The sequence below is a fragment of the Coloeus monedula genome (assembly GCF_965178545.1).
Source record: "Coloeus monedula genome assembly, chromosome: 9".
NCBI classification, from domain to species: domain Eukaryota; kingdom Metazoa; phylum Chordata; class Aves; order Passeriformes; family Corvidae; genus Coloeus; species Coloeus monedula.
This window is the reverse complement of record NC_138789.1, coordinates 10,661,538-10,677,026: the sequence shown is the minus strand read 5'-3', so window position 1 is coordinate 10,677,026 and position 15,489 is coordinate 10,661,538. Positions and strand designations below refer to the sequence as shown.

The 15,489-nt window shown below is 39.2% G+C and overlaps 1 protein-coding gene across 1 annotated transcript; it reads right to left on the bottom strand.

Moving 5' to 3' along the window:
- Window positions 1–3,166: 3,166 nt before the first annotated feature.
- FNDC7 (fibronectin type III domain containing 7) lies at window positions 3,167–14,938 on the bottom strand (the record flags this gene model as incomplete). Its single annotated transcript, XM_082287019.1, has 12 exons — window positions 3,167–4,391; window positions 4,981–5,241; window positions 5,801–6,055; window positions 6,968–7,222; window positions 7,671–7,928; window positions 8,616–8,870; window positions 10,310–10,567; window positions 11,075–11,335; window positions 11,985–12,239; window positions 13,948–13,966; window positions 14,438–14,734; window positions 14,843–14,938. The coding sequence occupies 12 exons, from the start codon at window positions 14,936–14,938 to the stop codon at window positions 4,330–4,332; spliced, it is 2,532 nt and encodes an 843-aa protein (XP_082143145.1). The 3' UTR covers window positions 3,167–4,329.
- Between the last annotated feature and the right edge of the window lie 551 nt (window positions 14,939–15,489).

The window sequence follows — 15,489 nt, the reverse complement described above, 5'->3', positions numbered from 1 at the left end:
ACTGAGGTTGTTACAGTATTGTCTGTTTATATTTGTGGTACCTGATTTTAAATCAGCTTGAAACAAAACTTAAGCTTCAACAAATTCATTCACTTTCAGCGTTAAACTGAAATACTGAGCTTTCATTTAATATTGAAGAAAAAAAGAAATACCTTGTCTAGTAGATTACTAGAACTGTCTCTGCAGTCTGCCAAGGGATTGCATGGATTCTGTCCAAACAGTGAGGACAACTTTTAATTTATCTTGTTTGTGTCTAGAGGGTTTCTTTTGGCCTTGTTTTTAACCTTCAGTATGTTCTTGGGCAGAGAGGCTGCAAAACCAGTGTTTTGTCAGGGAAAACAGACTACTGATTTCCAGTTGTTGGGCTCCTCCTCCTGCCACTGTTGGGCAATACAGTGAAAGAATGGTTTATTTGCAGGAAAAAATACAGGTATTTGAGAGACAATCTTTGACCTGAAAGTGGAGAAGCACTGTCTTGCTACAACAAAGATGGTGAACATATTGATACAGCTTGTGCAAAGACTGGCCTGTGCCAGTATCTCTTTACAAGTGCAGTAATTTGAGGACTGTGCTTTTATTTTCCAATAAGCAGTCCTTTTGACCTCTGGATTTAACATGATTGATATTAGTACTTGAGTTAGCAGTGTAATGGACAGCACAATATTCACTGCCAACCAAGACCCATGAAAATTACTTGAACCAAGACACCCGTCTGACATTATCCTTGGGATTTACTGTCATACAGCTCTTTGGTTTGTATCCAGGGACTCTAATTCCTTTTTGTCTTTCTGATGCCATCTTATTTTATGTGCCCTTCCATAAAGCCAGGAGGTACTGTTCAGGGCTGTGAAAGCAGCTCTGATGAGCAGGGGTAAGCTAGTGGAGGTGCTAGTGCTGCCCACTCCGATGTGGTTGCTACAGTGCGGTACAGCTGCGCTGGACATTCATCTTGGGGGCGTTAGAAGAAAATTTCTGCCAATTGTAGTTGGAGGAGCTCTGGTTGCAGAGCTGTTGTCCCACAGTGTGCACTCACTCCTCAGTTCTCAGGGTAAAATGACCATGACTGAAGCACTATGAACCCAAAATTTCCATAGTATGCCGCATGTCCATAATAGCCTAGCTGGGATAGTTACCTTGTGAAGCCTCGTCTGTCTTCGAAATTTCCTGTCACTCCAACACTAAGTACTGGAATAGTAATATTTATAGCCTACAGTATACAAGCTCTCCTCTTTGGGGGAACCTGAAGAAATTTGATGAATTCTGCTGGCTGTAGTAGATGTTTGAGCCTTTTCCCCCACTGAAGCGCGAATGTAGCTTTACGTATGGATGGCCACCAGCTATCAGGCAGGGTAAAACGGCATTTAAATGCCACTCGATGTTTTGCAATGATGTCATTGTATCTCCTTTTTACTCTTCACCAGCAATAGTTAGATGTGGTAGAACACTTTTTAAATCTCAGTAAATTTGGGTCAAATCTGAAATCAGCTGAAGGGTAGATTTTTCCAGTTCCTTCAGTGGATTGAAAACAACCTAAGTTTTGAGCTATTACTTCTGTGTCAGATACAATTAAAAATAATGTGTATTTGAATGATATACTTTTTATTTTTGCAAGTGTTCATATTTGTGTAATTCCAACTAATACATCTTTACTATTACACATTGAATTTAATTTTTTTAAGTAAGCATTAATGAAGGCATCTACTGTGAAATAACCTGTACAAGTGATTTCAGAGATACTGCTCTGAAAGCATGCATTTTAGCGTATCAATGTGCTGCCACCTTTCACATCTTCAACAGGAATTTTCTTGGTTCTCAAGTCTTCTTTCAAGAGGTTTATGGGATTGGGTTGCTTTGAGTTTTTTGGTAGGATTTTTGTTTCATTGGTTGGTTGAGAATTTTAGTGCTTGGGGGTTTTTTGCTTCATATAAATAAATAGGATAGAAACAGCATCTATAAAAACACTACATCTAATTGTCCTATCCTGTGATCTGAAGTCAGCATGACCCATAATAGTGTACTTACCTCAGTCTGGAGAGAACCTGCAACCAATCCTGACCACATGTTTTAATCAGCTCAGTGAATGCCAGTGCTGTTTCACATATCAGCAGTGTTAAGTATGAGACAATTTTATTAGACAGTGTTTAATGCCTGAGTAACAACGCTTCCGACTTACACACTGCCACAGTAGGTGGTGTGTATCTGGCTCTGTTTCATTGCTTTTCTTTTCCTCCCTGTTTTGCTAATTGTGTACATCTGCTACCCACATTTTTAGAGCTGAATCAATGTGCTTTTTCTTGAAATCGTGACTCCTCTTCAGCTTTTTGCCTTTTTTTTCCCCCCCAACAGACATGTAAATAATACATTCTGATACAGTTACACTTCTTTTCAGTGGCAAAAGTGAGAGGAGCTGATTCAAAAGTACTACAGCATTGTGATGTTTGTAGTGTGTAATTGAGATGTTAAGGCCTGTATGCCAGGGAGAATTAAGAGAACATACACCAACAGTTTAGAGTGGCTTAAAGTACTTTAGAGTTACTATTAGAGCATGGAATTGGCAGAATTGCTGAGGTCAAAAAAAGTAGTTTGGGGCTTGAATTTGGTTGCAAAAGAAACCAATTACTTTAGATCTCTGAAAACGCAGTTAAACACACGGTAGTGACAGTGTTTGGCAATGATGTCTGCAAAGAAGAAATCTTTAAATAGAACCCTCAAGGAAGAAAGCTGTTTAATTTTTTATTCAGTGAGAAATAAAACCAACTTTTATTAACTAATGCAGGGCAGTTTTAAATGTTTCCTAAAGAAAGACTTCTTAGATTGTGACTAAATGCAGATCATTTTCTAAGAAGCAGCATATAATTCTTGAGCCATCTACAAGCAATTTACTGAAGCGTGAGATTCCCATGAGATTTTGTGCAAGTGATCAGAAGCATTGGCTGAGATACCTAATACCTAGTGTGTTCTCTGAAAAAAGGCAATTTCCAGAATGGATAGTGTCTGTTTTTATAAACTGAAGATAGTGTTAAAAACCCTGTTGTCTTTGGATACCTTTATACACATCAACTTCTGAAGGCTGTGTTAGAATACACGTGTGTTTGTAGAACCATTGACCTTAAACTTTGCTTTCGAAGTCAACTGAGAAAGTAACCACTGTGGAGTATGAGAAAAGGTCCTGCCTGGATTAGGTCTCACATATGGCTAGGTGTTCAGCTTCCCTCCTTCCAGTCCTCAAGCAGCTGTGAATGTTGCAGTTAAGAACAGATGGGTCTTTCCAGCTTCAGGAGAGAAAAGACTGAAAAGAACATTTAGGGAGAATGGTGCTGTGAACAACCTTAACATCCAGGATAGCAGTAGGTGAGCAGCAGCAAAAAGGAGATCAGCCTTAGAGGGGAAAAAATCAGCAGTGCTTTCTTGCCATCTGTCTGAGACAGGAGCAGAAAATAGTCTAGAACACCGGGAGAAGGTAAATGAGTACTGAAGAATATTTTGATTGGATTTTAAGGGTGTTTCTGGGGAACTATAGCATAGTGAAGTGAAGGCTTAATGAAAGGAAAGAAGGTTGTTACAAATGGAGAAAAGGATAGATTAGTAGTGATAGTAGGAGCAGATGAGATTTCAGAGGTAAATATGATGGATTTTAACAAACTGCTTATGCTTATGATATACAGGTCTGGTGAAGCATAACCTTCCAATCCCAAAGATTTAATCAACAGGAAAAGTTTGATTCATACATTCTAATATGAATTGCAATTCTTATAACTCACCTTCTTATCTGAACCAGAATTTTCATCTAGATGTATTTTGCATTGCTCTTTCCTCTATAAATCACTGTAAAAGAATTTGGAAATTAAGACTGTTCCATTTATGGAAAAGCAACTGTCTTGAGAAATTTTTGTTTCAGTGGCTGCTTTTGAAGTTGTTTCTAGCAGTTTACATAGGCAAATATAGCACAAGACTATCCTGTTGAAACCCCAGAAGAAATAAGGTGGAATAGATTGAGGTAAGGCACTCTTTTTTTTCTTTTTCTTTTTTTTTTTTTTACCTTTTTGAAAATAGAAAGCTGAAGTGCCACCTGGCTTCATTTGTAATGGGATATGGCGAGGCTGTAAAAGACAAACCTGCCGTTTATTATGTGCTATCAGATGAGTAAGTGTTGTGACCATGCATGATAGTATGCAGGCCACAATATAGTTTTTTTTAAATTATACATTATAAGATGGGGGGAGGGGGTGAGACAAACCTGCATAACACTACCAGAAGCCTTGACTATCAAATTTATACGCTATATGCATCTTATTTGAAGTTACATGATGCACAAATATTTTATAAACTTCAGTAATTTTTACTGAATGTACTGCTCTTACCCATTCCAACAGAGCTTCCAGAACAGGTGACTGAAATGACATGAAACAGTAGTACAAATGTTAGGTGTCAGGTTGTAAGCTGGAAAACACTATTAGTCTGTAGTATGTAGTCCATCTATACAACTATGCAATACCATCAGATAGCAGTAGTTTTATAATGGATTAAATCTGTGCCCTGGGAAAGGAATCCCTAAGTAATTTCCTCCCCTTTAAACAATTTTTACTTTAAAAATGTGCTTAGGAGCGATTAATTGAAAATATTGATTTGTTTCTTTTTTTAAAAAAATCCATAAAACAAAAAGTGCTCATTTATTTGCTTCTACACTCTAACCACTCCTAACCTCCCAAGTGAAAATTAACTTCTCTGTATTCACCAGGATATGGGTGATCCAGTTAAGAGGCACCTGTTTAGGTAAGTGTGCCCAGACCCAAAATGCTGCTGTGAAGTTCCCACCACATATATTGCAGGACTGCACCCATAAAGTTTACTCTGCAGTCACCGCTAGAGCAGAAAGCTCTATTCCATGCCACCTTTACCTGCATAACCTTGGATTGCATTTTAGCTGTCTAGCATGCATGGACAAAAAAAAAAAAAAAGCCCGCTCAAAGAAAATTTTACCTGAATATATTTTTTTAGGACAAAATGTGAGCTTTGGCTTCTTGTCAGTCACTGGAGCTACCACCACAGTGTAGACATCCCCACAAGGGATCTCGGTGATATCACAGTGACTCAGACCCGAGCTGGGGGTACAGCTGAAATTGCCCTTTGAGCCACGTAAATCAGCGTTGTAGTTTATTGTTTCATCAGAAGCTTGCCAGAACACCCTGATGCCATTGTTGCTGAGTCTATAGAGCTTCACCCCGGAAGGGCAGCAAGCACCTAAGAAAGTAAGAAACATTAATAAGCAAATTTTGTGAACTCACAGTGTATTATAAATTTCTAGAGTGCACTTTAAACCAGATTACTGTGATTACCAGCATTTCAATGAGAAATTATCATTTCATGTAAAGCCAAAATAATTCTTGAACTAGGGAAAAAAAGTTTTATTAGAGTCAAATTATAGAGCTGGACTTAATTCAGCTATTGTTTTTACATGTTGGAATATTGTTGCTCTTACCTGGCACAAGGCCTACCTTAGAATGCCCAGAATCCTTTTGAGGTCTCTAAAATTGAATTATGGCATAGCATAATTTAAATTTAAAAACTGTTTCTGGAGCAATATTATTAGAACTTCTTTATAGGGCCAACTGATGGCTGTCATAAGGACAGGTCTTAATTATATGAAAATAATCCAAAGTGCATTTATTTTAAGAGGGAACTGCAGGTTTATTAGCTGTGTGTTGAATTTCAGCTGTGCTATTTTTATGAGAGGAGCACCACACAAAGTATGTTGTATATTGAGTGTTTTTCTTCCCAATTGCATTTACAATTTGCTTACTGGAAGAATATCCCTGATAGGTGCAGCCAGATGTCAAACCCGTCTCACTAATGGCTCTCAGAGATACTGTGTAGTTGGTTCCACATGTGATACATCCCAGGAGACAGTAGTTCTGAAGAGTGTGACACTTTGCCTGTCCTTTTGGAGACTCCAGTGTTATTACATATGTCTGTGCACCCATCCCAACAGACCAGCTGATATTGGTTACTGTCTGTGTCACTTGAGTTAGTATCAGGTCATTAGGGCAACAAGGAGCTGAAAGAGAACAAAAAATAGAGAAGTGAATTCTGTTTCGTACCTGGAAAATGGAAGGTATGTTGGGGGGTTGCAGGTAGGCTAGTACATGATCAAGAGCAAAGGAATGACAAAGTGCGTACTTTTCAGGCAAACACCCAGTGTGCTGAAAAATAGTTGACTCTGCTTGGCAAGCCTCTAATAAACAGAATGTCAGTGTAAGATCAGTTTGTCTCTAACTGTGGGTTATAACCCTGGAATGACATGATTGTTCACCAAGATTCTAAAAATCACTATGATTTTTCATCAGAATATCAGAGTACATCTGTAGTTTAATTAAGCAGGGTCCATGTCTACCCCTCAAGTCATATATCTCAGTCCAGCTCTGTCTCTGCTCAAAGTCTCTTCCTCTACAATGTAGAATAACTGCAGCCAAACTGCCTGTTAAAAATAGACCCTAGTGTATATTAATCTCTGTACTGGGCCTGGGGATTGTCTGGGTAGGTGGTCGAGGACAAAATCCTGTTAGCAAATTAATAGCAGGAATGGTGGATAGGATGTGTTTTAATCTGTTCTTTACACTGCTTATTTGTTGACATGGACATTACCTCATTGCCTCTCCTGGTAATACTAAATATCAAAATGCTGACAAGGAAGTTATGCAATACATTAGTGGGTTATGTTATTACATTTTAGTTAGCTCTGCCAGAAGATAACTGGTTGCACTAAGGCCTCTCAGTCTGAGGCAACTGCCAAGTGATCCTTCCTTGTCACACACACAAAGATACAGACAGGTTTATGAAAAGGACATCCAGCAATACACAGTACAATGTGCACATATTGTAAATTTTAAAAAGCCAAAACCATGGAGTCATAGAACTATTTTAATATTATGCTGCTAAGTATGTTGAACTATATACAATTCCCACATACCTGTCTCTAAAGGGACACTGTAGCTTGGTAAGCTCTGTCCTGCTGGTGATCTTGCTACAGCACTAACAGAGAAAGCAGATCCGCAGGGAAGATCCATTAGGGTACAGGAATTCCCGGTGCTTGTGCAATGCCAAAGTCCAGCCTCTCCTCTGGCAGTGACAACATATGTAGCTTCTTTACCGTTAGATTGCCATAGCACACTGATTAGAGATAGACCCTCCTTTGAGATATTTTTAATTTCAGGACTGCAGGGAGCTGAAATATTTCATATTAATAGTATTTAAAGAGATTGTTTATGCATACTATATAAGTTACACATGAAAATTAAATTCCAGTTAGAACTGACAAATTACTTTGGAAAAGTATGATTCTTACATGCTTTACTCCTGGTGAGAATTTAGAAATTGTGACGGAACAGACAACCTAAATATTTTGTGTATAAATTGTAATTCTGATTTTCAAAATACTGGAGCTATCAGAAGCTTTCAATACAAATTCGATATAAATTCCCTTCTTATAGTGTATTTTTAAAGACTTTCAGTTTTGGAGTTGTTGGGTTTTTGGTTTTTTAAAATTTTTACCAGTAAACTTAGTAAAAGAGTTAAACAGTAACTTAGCACTCCAGTAATGTTTCCCATCCACGAATCACTATAATAACTAATAATGAGTTCTTCAGCTCAAGGAAAATGAGTGATCACACTACCTGTTGCCACGTACTGCGGCGCACACGAGGTGTTGCTGCCCCGGGCCTCGCTGACGGAGTACACGGTGATGTTGTAGGGAGTGTTGCACTGCAGAGCCGACAGGATGCAGGCCGTGGCCGTGTCCTTGCAGAGCACCACACCGCTCCCGCCGGCTGCTCTGGTCTCGTACAGGTCAGCGCCTCGCACAGGAGCCCAGGTGACCCGCACGGTGTCGCTTGACATGAACACGGCCCTGAAGTCACTGGGGCAACAAGGAGCTGGGAACAGAAAAGGCAGAAAGGGAAACTCGAATGGGCGTGGAAAACTGACGCAAATAACGAGCCTTGCTTCGTTTATCTATGTGCTTCGTGTCTTCTCCAAAGGTGACCAATATTGTGCAAACAGTCTAATGAATCCCAGGTTTCTGCTCCTTCCAAATCGATACAGGACATACTAGTGTTTAGGTCAGGCACAGGAATTATGTATATCCTTGATTTAAAATTTTTAAAGCTATAAGTTTTAAAGTTATATAACCCTAACAATGTTCTTCTCAATTTCCCATTGAACTTACTATTTTTTTTCATTTTCCAAGCATGAAAACTCCCATGAGGAAGTTTAAGACTTTGGTACACCCTTCCTGAGGTAAAACCTAAAAAAAAAAACCCAGACAGGACTAGAGTTCAAATGTTTTGCCAGGGCTGTGTATTATTCATATGTCCTTGCCTGATGATTGTTAATCGTTAAACTGTTTTCAAGTTTGTATGCATGTTGTTGCACTTGACTATGCAAGTTTAATTGCAATGTGAACTGTTTCTTTTTCTCTCCCAGCCTTCGTGTGTTATGCCTGAAACTTGAATAAAAATAGAAGTTTAAGTCATTATCTTCCCATAAAAATGTCCAAACAGCTCTACCATAAACACAGTTAAAGGATCCAAATGAATTTGCAGGAATACATGGCTACTTACCAGTAGTGTAATTGAATATATCACCTAAAGGGCTCTGCCCTGCCTTGTTATATGCAAAGACGCTAATGAAATAAGTGAAGCCACAGTCCGACTGGAAATGGCATTGAGTATATGATGTGTTGCACTGCATTTCCAAGCCATCATCACTCTTCACAAAAACCACATAATAATGACCAAAACTGACGCTGGACCACAATACCAGCAAGTGTCCAGGTTCATCCTCCTCAATTGATATGTTTACTGGTGCACAAGGAACTGGAAAAAAAAAAACATGTAAAAAGAAAAGTAGTCTCAATATCAAATCTTTTTTTCTTTCTTGAAGTTTTACTCCTGGGGAATAAAGGAAAATCAGGGATATACAGAATTATTCCACTAAGCTTGAACAGTTGCTCTGTCTTGATCAAGGAAACAGCAACTTAGCTGCCTTTACAGAGGTTGCTACTTACATTTAGATGACAAGTGGGTATGATTTTTACAGAACAAAATAGATGCTACCATCATGTTTTACAGAAACATCTGCTTAAGGAGCCCTCTAAACAAAACCAGTGACACCAGGCACTACTTCAAAACCAGTGACACCAGGCACAGTTCAAAAGGAACTGGCACAGTGTGTGCTCACAAACAGTAGGTCTGGATGATAATTGGAATACTAGCATGAATAGCAGTTGGCATCCTAAAGCCTCTATATGTGAAAACCCTTCATATTTTTGTATAAAACTTACTGGCTGTATCTGAGTTTGCTTAGGTTTCCTTCCTGTTGGCATCCCAAAATGCCACATTAAACTGCAGACTCCATGGCTTTTGTTTAAATAGCATTTACTTTCTTTCTAGTTCAATAAAGTGTAGCTTGCTGCTATTAGAATGAATATACATGATCTAGCTGAAGCAGTGCTGGCTGAGATTACAGCCCACAGCTTAACAGTTGTCTCTTGCATAAGGCTCTCTCATCCTGTTAGATGCACTGCAGAGTTGCTCACATGATTCATCTCCTAACCCCTATTGTGAAGAGTCAAAATAAGGCAGGTTACATCAAATAAGTAAATAATGTTGTGTATTTCAAGTAGCATATAATAAAAAGAAATAGTTTAGATTTTGATTACATGGGCAGTTCATCTAACAGGTCAGGAAACAACAATCTCTGACATAGAAGTGGTGCTGTAGCTGAACTGAGCAAGCTCTTGTCCTGGCAATGGTTGATGGTTTCTTAATTTAGTCTAGTGGTGTTATTTTGGCTGAATATGCTTCTGTTGACCTTCTTTCTAACTAACAACTTGACTTGGCCCAGAACAATTCTAAGCCCAGAGGCAGTCCTTAATGCTATTTCCTCACAAATTTGTTCCAATCAATTTGTGACAGACCTGACACAGTAGGACAGATCTGTTATTCCTTACATTAGTTTCACACCCAGAAAATTGACTTTAGAACATGTACTTCTGGTAAGAGGAAACTCCAGGCTTACTGGTTTGGCCAACAATATATATACTATTGCAAGTTTTTGTCACAGAAATATGAAGATTGTTTAGGCTCTTACCCCTGCAGTAAGAAAAGTATATGGCATAATTTATGAACAAAGGTCAAAAGCAGAACTAACTACTTGAGAATCACTTGTGAATTGCAATGGACTCATTTACATTTGAAATTAAGGAAGTATATGTTAAAATGCCACAAGCTACATACAAATCAGTGACACATACTAGTTTTTAAGCTTACTGCATCAGTAGGTTTACTGGATCCAGCATCATTGTATGCTGTGACAGAAACATAATACTCAGAGCTGCACTGGAGGGATGGCACAATGCAGGAGGCAGAAGATGTGTTACACCTCAGTTTCAGGAGTCCACCGGAGACTGTGACACTGTAAGTTAGAGCTCCTTCTGTTGGCATCCAAGAGACAACGGCTCTTAAAGCACCACTACAGAAAGCTACTTTAACATCCACCGGTGCTTTAGGACCTATGGTATATCAATTTGGAACACATAAGTTTAACTTAGATTAACAGCCTACAGGCATGATCTTTTTCATAACTTGCAAACTAAATGAATTTTTTTCTGGTGCAGTCCCTACCCTCATTCATGTTAAAATGACATTTTAAAAAATAAATAGTTCTAGTTGCCCACTGCTGAAACTCCCTGCTTATTTGAATATTTGCCTCTCACAATTAGAAAAATCCTCAAAATCAAAGTCTAAGTTAGTGTAACCCTTATCCAGACCTGTCCTAGGTACAACTTTAGTGACAGTAAATGGTATCATTGCCTCAGTAATATTCACTAAACATAGCCATGTCATCTGAGATTTCATAAACTTTGAGATAGGGCAAAAATAATATGATCTGAAAATCTACCCAATGTATCTTTGAAAAAACATAACACAATGACACATACACATAAATACTTCCTGGTATATTGTTGCTGCGTTGTTTTTGGAATGCTGACTTGGTTTCATAAAAGAAAATTTCTTACTTGTTCTTTGGTTATACATGAAATCATCTCCAGGCATCCCATTGGCATTCCAGGCATAAGCCTTGATAGTATAGAGAGTTCCTGGATCTAGATTTGTAAATATCAAGGATGTATTGGTGGTGTTCTCCTTCAGCATTCTGCCCAAACCATCTGATCTCATGAGTGACACAGAGAATCCAGCTGCCATATGCACAGCTTTCCAGCTCACTGCAATGGAGTCACAACTCAGAGAATGAACAGACAGAATCGGAGCAGCCAGGACTGTTGAGAAGGAACAAAATTAAGCTTTTGGTTTTTCAGTAGTACAGTTTGAAAGGACCAAATCTGAAATGAATACACAGAAACAACAATCGCTAACCCTGAGAGACAAATTCAGTAAGAACAAAACCAGAAAAATAAACTAATGCAAGATTGACAGAATAAATTTGGAAAGTGATTTGGTGCATCAGTTATTGTATTGCACATTTTGTGAAATGATTAAAAGTTGGACAGAAAGTGTGAAGGGCTGCATGTGTTGAATGAAAATCACCAAGAAGATACTGCATTTCCTCTCCTCTTAAGTTTCACAATAAGTATCTTACTATTTAATACTTTTGGTTCTTTCTTCATTTCTTCTATTCCTTCAAGTTATGCCATTTGTTAAAGTAAAATACATATATTCATACCAATTCTAGTAAAACTCCCAACTGAACTTTTAACTTACTGTACCATCATAAAGTAAACCATTAATTCAGACTCTTGTCCTAGTCATTAAGTCAGATAGCTGAATTCTAGTCCTCAAAAACTGAAAGAAGAATGTGATCAATCCAATTTAAAATACAAGATTATAATAATTCAGGACTGGTACATGCATGAATGCTTTCTATTATAACAACATTACAGAATTTGAAATAAGATTTTGAAAGTCCACCTGTTTTTACTTTTTTGAAAGGTGAAGGCTGGCTTTTTCCTCCTGAATTTATAGATCTGAGAGTGACTCTGTACAAGGTGGCAGGTTTCAGTCCCATCACAGTGCCTGGAGAATTTTTTACTATAGTTTCAACGAAGGAATCTTCATCTTGTGCAGTCAGCATATAATTAGTAGCCCCCGGTACCGCTCTCCATTCCACTGTGATACTGCTGCTAAGTTTTGAATAAGCTTGCTCAATAACAGGTATGTCTGGAGCTAAAATGGAAATAATGATAGACATACTGAAGCTAGGAAACTCAGCCCCGTGGAGCACTGTGTGCTTTGAACATTTCACAAAGACAAAATGTAGGACAAATAGTCTACACTTTCTATGGATGATTAAAAATTAAGTTAAATGGACTTTCAGTGAACATTAATGAAATACAGAGAGTCTTGTGATATTCTAGACCAAATTTTGTCTTTCAATAAAAATACTCTAGTACCCTGAAATCACTACTGTAAGATAGCATTATTTAACCTAGGTTACACTGAGAGGTTCTCCTTTAAAGCCAATTAACTGTGTTACTAACTAAAGCAATATACAAAGCAATGTATACGAAGAAGAAGTGCATGTTTATACAAAGCAGTCTGAAATAGGATGCTGAACCATAGGCATTTCTATATCAAAGCAACACACAATAATCTAGTTTGGAAGGGATTATGGAAACTCACCTAACCCCTTGCTCAGAGCAGATATACTTAGCTGTACAATAACATGACAAATCAAATATTGTAACCAAATGCTTTGGTGTTATGCTCTGCCATTCAGAAAGAGCTCTTGTGTACTGCAGACACAAAACTAACTACACAGAACTTATTTCTTAACCACGAGTAATTCATGTTCAGAAATCAGGATTTGCATGCTAAATTCAGCATTTATAAAGCAATTCCACATGATGCAAGGCTGCAAAACACTAGAAGAGAAAAAAAAAAAAAAAGATAAAATGAAGGTACATCCCACCTAAAATTAAGAAAAGGAATGTAGGAGTATTTGGGATGAAGTAGATGCCTTGAGGCAAAGTTGTTCATAGCAAGGTAGCTCATGTGGGATTTGGGAGACCTTAGCAAGTATTACACACAGCTGCTCAGTTAAGTGCTAACATCTATGTGCTATATATTCTCTATTTGACTGTTAGGCAAGACTTAGACCTGAGTAAGGATTTCCTGCACAGAAATTTTTATGAATTGTTACTAAAGACAATATTTTAAAACAAACTGAAAAAATATATAGTGCAGTATTTTGCTCAAAGATTGTGAAAGACCCATCTGCAAATGTTCCATAGGCATAGTCAGACAGAATATCTGGGACCCTTTTTACAAATGGGGCAAAAGAGGGTGTCTGACTGTGACTGACAAGACTTGCTTGGGACTAAGAGCAGACTTTAATGCTTAGTTGAGTAGCTGTGTGCATAGGAGATTGTGCTTCTTCTGGTGTGGTTTTGATTTTGGTCTTTTTGGTTTGTTTGGGTTGGGGTTTTTTGTTTTCTTTTTTTTTTTTTTTTTTTGAGGAGTGTGGAGGAGTTTTCTTTTGATGTTTCTTTTGTTTGTTTTTTTAATTATTAAAATATACAAGAATTAATTGGGTGCACATATGGGACAGTGTGAATCCCATTTGTAGCACAGCTGTGTAATGAATGGCAGAATTAGTTAATCTGAGTGTTCTCCCTGGTTCACGCTAGTATCAAGGCACAAATCTGAGTATTTGTACAAGTGTCCAACAGAACTGTGACTCCTAAAAATGAGATTTAAAATTTATAAAGACATCAACGTAACTTTTTAAGCCTGAATCAAACACGAAAACAATTTTTGTTTATAAAGCTGCTAGAATTTACAGAATATTTTATTAAAAATGAAAAGAGTATGTTCTCTTCAGACCCATTCAAAAATAGGCAGGCAAAACCAAAATACCATTTTGAAGATTTACCTGTGTTTGCTGAAAATATCTGAAAAGGAAGATGTGACAAAATTAGAAATACAATGTGAAATATTTTATTTTGAAAATTAAAAATCTAAGAATGTTAGTAACAACAACATAAAATACTATGTTTATGAACACATTTTACTGATATGATGTATTTGCTCATGGAAAGCAATGGAAAGCATGGAAAGCATGGAAAGAGTATGCAACCAATGAGATTTGGTACAGGTATGCAGATTGTACTGCTTCTGCATTTTCCTTTCTGAACCTGCCTATTGATCCTGTTTGCAGTTGTTAACACACTTTGAAAGGCCCTGGGTGCTAATATATTCTTTTATTTTTCGGTCACATGTAAATAGTGCAAAACTGTAATAGTAACTAAATACCAACGTGGAAGCGGATGTCTGATACTGCTCCACCCTAACTTCTAATTTACTTTTCCGAAGAATACAGTATCGTCGCTAGAAACAGCTTTCAGCAAGTAAGTTGCACTCACCATTTCCAGGCAGCCGAGAAGCACTCCAATAAACGCTAATGATTTACTTTTTGCACTGCACATCTTGTCAGAGCTTCGTTCCAGTTTCACACGGGGGCGAGCTGCGGCCGATGCCCAGCGCTGCTTCCCAGCGCTGCTGTCACTGTAGGCGCACTCCCCGGGGGAGAGGAGGTCGCGCTGGGCTGGCCGCTCCTCCCTGCTGGACCACAGCCGGACAGCGGCCACCAAACCCTGGTGACACGGGGCCACCACAGCACTCGGCTTCTGGCCGCATGGGTGGTGGGGCTTTCTTCCCTTCTGTTATAGAATGGAGATTCTCTATGGTTTATGCAAGACTCATAAAATAACTAAGCCAAATGAAATTTGCTCTTCGGCTCATTGTCTGTTGTATTTTTGCCCACTTACAAGGATCTTCTTTTCTGGCGGGCATGATGCCCTCGTTGTACTCCCCTTTGAATGGCACACTGCCATACGGACTGCGAGCAAATTAGTCTTCCTCATACCTGGCTTTGTGGAAAGAGCAATTTTCCTCGCATTCCTTCGTATCTGTTCCAGCTGCTGGTTCCCTTTGAGAACACTACTCTATGTCTTCGAACTGTAACTTCTGACAGACGATTGTAGGCGTCAACAGCCGCTGTCGTTCTGTGACCCGACAGTGTTTTCCTTGGTGGTTTACACGCATGTCAGCGGAAACCCGGGGGCCGTTTTCGTGAGGGAGCCCCGCTTTTCCCCCCGAGGGGACCCGGGACCAGGGCAGGTTTCGCGGAGCCACACGGGCCAGGCAGTCTCCAGCTCCCCGCTGCTCCCCACACCTTGCCAGGGGCCGCCGCGGGGGTCGGGAGTGGCTCCCGGCGTCCCGGGCTCACCTTGCCCCCTGAGGAAGGAGCAGCAGGAGGCTCCTTCCTCAGGGGGCAAACCCTCGTCACCAGGCACTTTCCCAATGGGAACTTCGGACCCCATGGTGGCAGACGAAGAAAGCCTGGCTCCCGGCGGGCTGGGCCGGGCTCCTGAGGGGTTGACCCCGGCCGGCAGGAGCCGCCCTGCCCGGGATC